At 35.0% G+C, this 11059-nt stretch overlaps 1 protein-coding gene across 2 annotated transcripts; it reads left to right on the forward strand.

Annotated features, from left to right (window-relative positions):
* Positions 1 to 3920: 3920 nt before the first annotated feature.
* LOC133284084 (increased DNA methylation 1-like) lies at positions 3921 to 10497 on the forward strand. 2 transcript variants are annotated; one of them, XM_061481062.1, is made up of 10 exons: positions 3921 to 3944; positions 5446 to 5544; positions 7185 to 8194; positions 8312 to 8417; positions 8598 to 8695; positions 8819 to 9057; positions 9257 to 9343; positions 9530 to 9629; positions 9822 to 10011; positions 10110 to 10497. In XM_061481062.1, exons 3-10 carry the CDS (start codon positions 7229 to 7231, stop codon positions 10241 to 10243), a joined length of 1920 nt encoding a protein of 639 aa, XP_061337046.1. In that variant the 5' UTR covers positions 3921 to 3944; positions 5446 to 5544; positions 7185 to 7228; the 3' UTR covers positions 10244 to 10497. The 2 variants fall into 2 exon arrangements, with proteins under 2 accessions (XP_061337046.1, XP_061337045.1); XM_061481061.1 differs by lacking the exon at positions 3921 to 3944 and adding an exon at positions 4818 to 5327.
* The last annotated feature ends 562 nt before the right edge of the window (positions 10498 to 11059 follow it).

Here is an 11059-nt window from a genome sequence, read left to right on the forward strand (position 1 = left end):
TATGTACAAAAAGTTGGAGTTAGGTAGCTAAAAATATTTATTTAAATAAAATGCAGAGATATATTTTTATGATTTACATTAACTTTCACGAGACAGACAAACAGATTTCTTTTTTCCCGTGCATCGCACGAGTTATACTTAATTTTGAAGGAGTTTTTTTATGTAGGGTTCTGATTTGGAACATTATCCAGGAAAACTTAACGTTCTTAATGAAAATTCCATGTTATTTAAGGTCAACGTAAAAAAAATAATTTGGAGTCATATAATGAGCCAAGATATTAAATTTCAAGTGTTTGAAGCAACGAAGCTATTATCACCTCATTCTTTAAGTCTTTGGTGGACCCAAAAGTATGTTGTTGTTTTTTAAAAATTTATCATTGTGGGTTCTTTATATTGTTACAAGTTTTTAGCATGTGTATTGATTTGATGCTGTTTAGACACATTTGTTCCAATGTAAGCAAAAAATATGACTCATACATGATTATTTGGTTAATTTGCTTTCAAATCCCTTTCAGACAACGTTTTTTGGGTTCTAAAAAAAAATAACTCATTTTTTTTCCTGAGATTATTACTTCTGGGTGTTAACATATTAGCGTAATTTATTTAATGAGTATTTGCACTTTGTATCGTAGGCATAAATATGATGGTAGAAGAGGATGTCCCTGGTAATGCATAAACATAGGAAATCACATGTTTGATATGTGTTGAACTCATTCCTCCAATGATTGCTCCAGAATGACACTGAATTAATAGTGTTTTCTTATTATAGGTACAAGCTGATCTTTTAATTCCATATTTGCTTGATCTGTTTGTTACCTTGATTTTATTAGTGCTGTTATAGTTAGCAATAAGTTGTATGCATTTTTCTTTTTTTACCCATCCTCATTTTAACATAGTCTACTGTGGCGTATTTATTTTTTACATAACTCATCGAGTAGATAACTATATTTGATTTGCATAATATTGATCACTCTCGATAGCAGATTTTTGTTTATGATTGATATTTGCAAAGTTCTGTGTCAATGCTGTAATTTTTTCCACCTGAAATATAGAATAAGATAACAACACAGGTTTTTGTAAGTATAAGGTTTGCAGTGCGATTAACCAACCACGGCGGACGATAAATATTTTGTTCTTTTTCCCCTGGGCATCGCACGGGTAATTCACTAGATGTGTACAAATAATAGGAAAAATAGCTTTCACCAAAGGGGTGTTGTGTATGCACAGTGACAACATAACAATAAGAGAGATGAATCATATATGTAGATTTTATCTCTTATTTACAGGGTTTACCTGTAGGTATTGGAATTATGGACCTTTTGTGCCTCTTCTAGCAGTCCAAACTCATGTTTGATGTTGTTATATTAGGATTATTATCTTTAATTGATATTATCCTTTGATTATATTATATTCTTATTTGGGTTGCCCTTTATTGGGCCATATACTAAATGAGCCTCATATACGAGTCCATAAGAGTTGTCCCCAGGCCAAACAATCTGGATGTTCGGGCTGTTGGGGTGCATATAAGTTCATAATTTTGAAAATGATCCAGATTCTGAATTATTGAGGAATCTCGCTCTGCTGAGTCAGATTCTGAACGTCCTCCAGTTGTTTTAATATCCAAATACCCTTGGGTGACGTATGAAGTTTTGAACACTTTATCCAAGTTGAGTGTCTAGGACATAGCCGAGCTTTCTGTCAGCAACTTAGAAGATTATGCTATTATTCCTTCCAGCGAGAATGAGCTAGTTTGCTCTGGGAGTAAATCAGATGAACCTCTTTTTCTCTTCTTCTACCGAGATTTCATTACGAAAATCAGTCTTCGATTTCCACTACATGAGTTTCAAATTAACCTTATGAATCACCTCCATATTGCTCCTACTCAACTTCACCCTAATAGTTGGGGTTTTGTCAAAGCTTTTGAACGTTTTTGTGCATATTTAACCTTACCTTGTACTATTCCTCTTGTCAAATCATGTGGTTGTGGATTCGATTGCCACAGATGGCGCCAATGTACTATCCTAAAGACAGAGATGTCTAGCCCAATGGACTAGTGAGTTTCTTTTGGATCTAGGTGCTCTCGCTAAGATATCTATGAATAAGATATCTTTGAGTATAACAGATCACTGTGCATAAATAATAGGAAAACAACTTTCGTCAAATGGGTGTTGTGTGTACACAATGACAACATAACAATAAGAGAGAATGAATCATACCTGTAGGTTTTACCTCTTATTTATAGAGTTTACCTGCGGGTATTGGAATTATGGACCTTTTGCGTCTCTTCTAGTAGCCCAAACCCATGTTTGATTTTGTCGACCTGTCGTATTAGGATTAATATCTTTAATTGATATTATCCTTTGATTATATTAGATTCTTGAGTAAATACCCTTTTGGGTCCCTAATAAAAAACACGGTCCCCACTTTAGTCCCTTACAAAAATAAATTAGTCAGTTAGTCCCAAACAAATTTAAAGTGGACTCATTTTAGTCCTTTTGAGGGACTAATATGAGTCTTTTTTAAATTTGTGAGGGACCACAATTTTAACTAAATGGGTCTACTTTGAATTTGTTAGGGACTAACTGACTAATTTATTTTTGTAAGGGACTAAAGTGAGGACCGTATTTTTTGTTAGGGACCAAAAATGGTATTTTTCATATGTAGGAGAAATATTAATTCCATGAATTAATTTCTTTAATAAATTGTAATTAGTTTCTCATTAAATAATATTTTCATTATTTATAAAATTTGAAATTTACAAGTATTTATCAAGTCCTTAAGTTTTTCTTGAAATAAATTATTAATTTGGCAAAACAAATTTCTTACTCTAAGTCACGAGAAAAATTAATCTCATATGAGTACAATATTATTTGGAAAAAAAGATATCAATCTTTAGTTTATATGTATTAAAATAAAGAAATTAAAAGGCATTTCTAACTAAAGATATTAAGGTCTCTAATCCAGATTCTCTTATAAAAGAGTTTAATTAGAGAATCTCAAGTTCTAACCTGTGATTGTGAAAAATGGTTTGGTTGCTTGGAGCTGCTCCACTAATTTTTGGCAGAGAACCAGTTTATGATGTCTGTATTATGATCATAAATTGGAACACTAAAACAATTCTTAGCTATTGGAAAAAAATCATCAACAATATTTTAATCCCAAATTAATTGACGTTAACAATATTTTACATTACTTCAATTCTATACTAGTTGGGTTTATACATTATTTTAATTCAAAACTAGTTAGTGTTTTTCTTTGCAGCCCGAAATAGCAAATATCGGTGAAACAAACTCCAAAGGCACACCTGTGTGCGAAGCCAACACAAGCTCACAGGCTGAAAAGTTGAAAACTCTGTAAAAAAGAAAAAAGAAAAAGAAAAACAACCAAAATAAATAAATAAATTGAGATATAAAATTTAATTCTTTTTTTCCATTTCTCATTCTAATTGCCGAGCGAGGCTAACTTTGAAATACACTTATCGAAAGCATAACCAATAAGCTGAATTTGCATTCTCTTTGTCGAATCCAAAATTGAGAACTTGAGAAGCTTCACTTCAAGCCGAGAACAGTTCTTCATTTTGCATATCATCTTCAATAACAAGGGAAGCAGATTCTTCGAAATTGAGATTCGAATCCAAATGGGTTTCTACTTTGGGTTTGTGTTTGGGTTTGCTATCTATGCATGGGTTTCCATTTTGAGTTTGGGGTTGCTGGTTAAAGACAATGACTTTGAGAAACCCCAGTTTGAAATTCGCAATCAATTCCTTTGTTTCATGTTATTTGGTGAATCTGAAAACCTAATGCATATGGGGAAAATCACAAACCACTGGTACGAATTGGGAAAATTGGTACCTGGCAATGAAAGCTTGCTATTGAATCCATCAACATGCTTCCAACATTACATCCAACAACCAAGGCGACGGAACCAAACAACAACGTGAAATGGTAAAGCTGTTTCACTTTCGGAATTTTTTTTTTTTTACTGTAACTCAAATTTTTGAAATTAAATTTGGACAAATTATATATGGTTGATTTAAAGCAATGTCTAGTTTCTCTTAGTTTAACTAGATACTCATTTCACAATCCCCTCTCCCATCCATCATTTTCATTCCTTTTCCAATAAAAGATTACATTGGTGTTTATTCAGCTAGTTTCCTCAAGAAATAATCAGTTACTAAACAATTTTCAATGACATAATCAATGCAAGAAGCAGTAGCTTTATAGTTTATTGGAAAGTTTTTGGATGCCATTAAGGCGAGTTACTAACTTCTAGGCAATTTTTGTAGCAGTTCTTGTACTTGCTCAATCCAAAACAACTTTGGGCAGCTAGATATGCTAGAAGATATGAGATATGAGATATGACCAAAATTATATGTAGAAAATGTGTCTGAAAGGAATTCCTCTTTTTTCTGTCCTTCATTAATATATATACTTGTTTTTGGCAAACATGGTGGTAAGTTTAAAATGGGGATGCATTCCAATCAAATCGTAATTTGTGTTGTAGGCACTACTACTAAATATAGTATATGTTAAAAAAAGTGTCTGAAAATATTTCCTCTATTTTCTATCCCTTATCAATAAATAAGGGCCATATTCTATTCAAACTGTAATTAGTGTTACTCAGTTTGTACTTTATCAGATGAAGTGCTAAAACTCTGCATAAGATTTAAAATACTTAACCACAACTTCTTGTTGTGCATACCCGTTGCATTATCATATAGTAGAACATAAGAAATTGCATTTCACAAATTCTGTAAGCCTATCTAACATAGCAGGGAATGCAGCAGAGCAAAATGCTCTTTTTACATGGCGTAATAGTTTACAAATAATCACACAAGTTATTATTTTACTCTTATCTTAGACCGGGCAATAAATATACATATAATAGTATATGTACACAAGGAAGCTTACAATTAATGATGCATTAAACAATGTACGAGTGAAACACAATTGACGAGTGTTGAGTCAGCACAAATTAAGGCCAAATAAATTGCAGTTGTCATTTTGACTGGATTCATACTTTTTATAACACTATATGCTTTTATGGATTTTCCCAATACAATTTGCAATCATTCTAGAGAAATCTTATTTAACATGAAAGAAGAAGCCCTCTTCTATATAAAGACACTGAAGGCCTACCATTTCGTAGTACAATTGCCTTAGGGAATCCGCTTTCGACAAATTTCAGATTTCAGTCACTGCTAGCACTAAACACCTTGCCAGAGAAGACTAGTCTAAACTTGTTGCCCAGTGTTGCTTGACGCCGCAACATATTTGTTTCATTTTTAAAAGCGCTAGAAGAGAAGAGCACCTTCTCGGTCTCCTATGGTATTGATTTTCCCATTCTTATTAGCAAATATAACATGAATTCTTTCGTTGAGTTCAGATATTCACTGCAAATCATTTTAACTATTTCAAGCTGTGTTGGCATTTCATATATTTATAGATCACTTGCTTCTGTATTTACCACTGCTCAAACTTCAAAGGATCTATATAAATCTGCACATCAAGAACCTAGGGAAAAGATCTTATTCCCAAATTGAAGGTATGTTTTCTCCTCAAAAGCAATTTATGCTACGGTTGAGATTTTATGTGTTTGATGATTCTACTTCCCCTGTTGGGCGAAGTGTTAAGTCGCCTGAACAGAAACTTCATTTATGTATGCAGGAAGGTTCATGATTTGTTTTGTTTGATTGATGCACAAAATTTAAGAGCTGTTCTGGTATAGATTGTGCTGTCAAAACCTATTCGATTTTCAAATTTGCAAACTTTTGTTTAATTAAAGTTGATTGCTTGCTTATTTGTGTATTGGGTGTGATGTTTACTTGAATTTTCTCCTCTCTTGACCATTTATTTCCCTATTACTCTTTTTTTTTTTTTGGATAAACCATAGGTATCCTCCACGGGAGGCAATCTTCTCTCTTGACCATTTATTTCCCTATTACTCTTTTTTGTTTCTTCAGTTCATAAATTATTTTCTATTCAAAATTATTTTTGTATCTATTTCAAGCTGTGCTGGCATTTCATAGATTTATAGATCACTTGCTTCTGCACATACTAGTTAATTGCGCCGCGAGCCGCGCCGTATGCGAGTTGCAGTGCCTTCCTGCAAGAAGCCACGCCGCGCTGGAATGCAATAGTGGCCATTGTGGCAAAATTGTGGCCTAATTGCGGTCACAGGGCAAAATATGATTTTGCCCTTATTTTAAAATAACAGAAAAATTTTAAGGGTATTTTAGTCTATTTCGAGTTTTACCCTAACCCTCTCCCTCACTCCCTCTTTTGTTGTCGCACGAAACATCTCTCCCTTTCCTCTTTTTCTCTCGGGCGTCTGACCTTTCCTCTCTGCTCATCCTCTATTGCATTGTGCTTTGTGCCTTGCTCTCTACCTTGCTCGCTCTTTGCTCTGCCTTGCGCTCTCTCTCTCTCTCTCTCTCTCTCTCTCTCTCTCTCTCTCTCTTGTTTGCAGGTAAGCCCTTTGGCCTCTTTTTCTTTTTTTTAATAAATATTTCTTTGTGTTATAGACTCTCTGCCTTTTAAGCTATCTGCCTCTCTCTCTGTTACTTCTGCTATCTCTGCCTTTTAAAAAATGTTTCACAAAGAGTTATTTATGACAGTTATTATCTTTGTTTGATATACACCCTTCTTAGGTAGCTTATGACCAGATTGTACTGCTCACACATATGCCTGATACCTAGTGATTCCTGTTTGTTTTGGAACAATCCTTTTTGAGATGTTTTGGATTAGTTCAATTTTGGAATATTGGCAATATTTAGATTCTTTTAATTGACTATTTGGAAAAAACATTATGGTCCTTTGTAAATTTTATATAGAGGACTACACTACAAACAACTACATATTCATCAGATATGATTTTATGACATAAAATTCCTCTTATACTTCCTTAGAAATGGAGGATAAATCATGAAGTAAAGATTAACTGTTCTAATTAACATACTAGGTGCTGAAACTTTTCAAAAACTTTAGCAAAGGCAAGCTGTTGCTTCCTCATAATCAACACCAGGAATTTTGTTGGGCCTCTGCATGAACATTATAAGTCTCAATAAAACCTAGTTTCAAAATGGTAATGAAAGTGTGTGAAATTGTTTTTTATGCAAACATGATGGTTTTGCTGGTTTATGAGTATGGAAGTTCTTTCTAAGCTGTTTACTAATTCTGTCCCAGATATTTTGGCACATTGAATTGACACTATCAGAACAGAACTTTCAATGGCTAGAACCAAAAAAAAGACCTACTCACTTAGGAATCATGATGAAAAAGTAAGCTACCGAGAATTAAGCGATCCTGAAGGTGACTCATTAAGTTCTGATTCAGATAATTCAAGGTCCAGTCCTTCTAGACCATCAACAAGAAGAAAAACAACATTATGCAGTTCAAGAGAATTGGAGACAGAAATGGTAAAAAGTGTGGATTTATTTGCAAGAGGTGGACGGGGCCATGGACAAGGTGTTAAAACAAGATTGAGTTCCCAAAATGCAATTGAGACCGAAATAGCGGACTCAAGTGTGGATTTCGATGCAGGACGTCTACAAGGTCGTGGACGAGGTGGAAGGGGTCGTGGACGTGGTGGTGGACGAGGTGGAGGGGGTGGACAGGGTACACGGAGTTGCCTTTCTCAGAAGACGGCAACAAATGTAGAACAAAAAAAGGAAAGTAGTCATCCTGGACCCAGTTCAATAATGGAAAAAGGTCCATCATCACCGGCCACATCCATGAAAAGAGATTCACCTCAACCCAAACGGTCATGTAGAAAAACCATTTTGTCATGGTTGATAGATTGTCAACTTATTGATGAAGATGAGGAAGTATGCTATATGGGTTGCACAAAGGAAAGTGCACTTATGACAGGAAGAATTACCAGGGGTAGAATTCTCTGCAGCTGTTGCCAGAGGGAAACATCTGTGTGGACCTTTGAAAAGCATGCTGGAAGTAATCTAGGACAACCTTACCAGCATATTTACCTCCTTAGCAAAGGTACATCCCTCCAGGACTGCCAGATTGCTGCTTGGGAAGATGCCAACGAACGAAAACGCCGCTGTATCTATTCATATGTGCCAAAAGAAACTGTTGCAGACCACGATGATGATGCTTGTTCAATTTGCGGAAATGGGGGAGACTTAATATGTTGTGACAAGTGTCCCTCCGTATATCATCCATTGTGTATGAATATGGAGGTAATGAAATAGACTTTTACTTGGGTTTTTTTATGTTTCTATAGAAGCAGATATTCTGGTGTAAATATATCTGATGGTCTACATAATTATTGTGAATTCCTTCCTTTTAAACTGTAGAGAGTTCCCCGGAGGGATTGGTTATGTCCATATTGCATATGCAAATACTGTGGGCTTGGTGGAGAGATTAAGGAATTCATCACTTGCTCTCAATGCGACAAAAAGTGTAAGACTTCTCTCGGGATCCGTTTAGCCATTTTTGTTTTTTTTGTCTCTTCCTAATCTTGGGGGTGGGTTAAAGCTTTACAAACTGGCATGTTACAGCTCCCCCCAACCCAACCCAACCCCGATTTGTATGACATTATCCATTGATATTGCTGAAAGAGCCTTGTTCATGCTTTTGTAGTTCATTGGGGATGCTTTAAAGAATTTGAAAAAGAATTCTCGAAAGCAACCCTAGACCTTAACTGTTCAAGATTATATTGTGGGCCTGGTTGCAGAGAGGTACATATTCTTTCTCGATGATTTGTGCTTCAAACATGAAAATCAAATATTATATTTTGGAAGATATTATTTTTGTGTTTTTTTGTCACATTTAGAATTTTGACTATGTGTGCTTTGTGAAAGATCTATGAGAAAATGGAAGGCTCACTTGGAATAAAAAATGATGTCTTTGCGAGCTACTCTTGGAGAGTTATCCGCCACATGGATATGAACCCCAAGGTGGCTTCTGCTTCTAGGAACCTGCATTTAGAAAATAATTCTAAGGTTGCAGTTACTTGGATGTTAATGAAGGAAGCTGTTAAAACAATAACTGACCGACACACGGGCATCAATGTGGTTCAAAGTGTAGTTTACAGTTGTGGGTAAGCACATTGATGGTATTATTATTGCACATTGTTGCAGAACATAGTTTTCTCCATCTTAAAGCATGTAACTCACTACTGCTGCTGTCATCATTTTTTTTTTCATTCAAAACTTTCAAATTACTCTAATATTCTTCTACTTTTCATATAAGCATCAAGAATACAACCTTTTGATCAATTGCTGTCATTTAATGTTCAGATCAAACTTAACCAGGATTAATTTTAGCCGTTTTTATACATTTGTCCTGGAGAAAGATGACGAGATCATCGCTGCAGCTTCTATTAGGTATCCTTTGTTCGTTTGTTAATAATCTTTTCAACTTTTTGTTGTTGTTGAGTTTCTTCTGTAACTTTGGCAATGACCCTCGTGCTCAGATGCTCTCTGCCCTTGACATACAGATTTATAATTCTGTTGTGTTAACAAAGATTGTGATACATACTGTTATTGAATTGTTACTTCATGGCTCTATAGATTTCATGGGAGGAGGATTGCAGAAATGCCTTTTATTGCCATAGAAGAGGCATACAGGGGCCAAGGAATTTGTCAGGAATTAATGAGGGTAATTGAATCGGTAAGTAGTTAACAAATTCCCATGATCTCTTGTGGAGTGTCCATTCAACAATGTACAATCATGTGGGAGATTAGAGAAGGATCTTAAAACAACAACTCAAAATTTTCCCCTAGTTAATTTCCTATCGTTGCCATTCATAACAATATTCAATATACCTTGATAATTTCTCATGGTCATAACTACCTATTGCAGTTCCTATGCAATCTTAAAGTTGAATACTTGATCATTCCATCTGCTCCGGAGACTTCTGGGATGTGGAAGTGCAAGTTCAACTTCAAAGAGGTCAGCAAAGAGTTGATGAAAGAAATATCATCCAATAATATTTTGATGGTGGCGGATGCTTTAAGACTTTACAAGGACTTATCATCAACAAGAATAGCAGGTGAATCTCTCTTTCTCATTATCTTTCTCTCGTGCATGGAGTTCTATCTTTCTCATTTTTTTCTCTCCCTTTTACTGATGGTGGCAATGACCATGAAGACAATCAAACTGACAGTCAGAATAGGCCGGATCCACAGACGGAGCATGTGGATAGAACACCGGAACAACAAATGGAGCGGACAGAGAGACCGCTCCTAGATTTGAATGTCTCCCCTGATCGGGAAGATAAGTAGAATTACAGATGGTGAATGATAGGTCGATAATCATTGTGGCTGACTGAATGAAAACTATAACAGCCTCAAGTCAACCGGCCATTGTAGTTTATGTTGTCTGAGTGTTTCCTGATATTCAACCTTGATGGATTGTACTGAGGTTTCTATATTTTTTCTTTTGGTGTAGACATTTGAAGTGTGTATATATCTCTTAGATTGCTAAGTTAGGCCTAGTTTTGAACCAAGATTTATTTCGTTTAATCTAATCATCATTAATTTAAGGGTTCCCTTTTTGTCATTTGACATGACAAGAGCACTTTCCTACACACATAAATCAAGTGTGGGTCCCACGCTTAAAAAAAAAAAGTCAGACCAAAGTCAGGATACGACGCCGTATCCTTGTTGCAGGAATAAACAGTGCCATTCCTGCAACATGATTATTATATTTCCCTTAATTTAAAGCTATATTTCTCCAACTCTAGTATGAATAGTATTTTGTATCATCTCAAACACGTTGTCCTTCCTTTGTGCCAGCACCGGACAAGTTGGCATATGATGGATAATAATGCTTCAACGAGAAGTTAACAAGTAATCAGTAAATCCTAAACGGGTTTATGTTTTGCATTAAATTTCAAATAGAAGGAGAAACAATTTCACTTGCATAATCAATCACTGTTTATAGAAATGTGTTTAATTCAATTTAATTAGAAAAAATATTTATTTTTGGATATGTTATTAGAAAAAATAATAATCACAAGAGAGTCACACATGAGACACACGTCATGATATAAGTTGCTAGAGAATTGAGAACACTTTCCCAAAAGCAATTAAGTTAAG

This window comes from Gastrolobium bilobum, unplaced genomic scaffold (genome assembly GCF_033153095.1).
Source record: "Gastrolobium bilobum isolate Gb01-03AN ecotype WA unplaced genomic scaffold, APGP_CSIRO_Gbil_v1 utg6668, whole genome shotgun sequence".
Classification (NCBI taxonomy): domain Eukaryota; kingdom Viridiplantae; phylum Streptophyta; class Magnoliopsida; order Fabales; family Fabaceae; genus Gastrolobium; species Gastrolobium bilobum.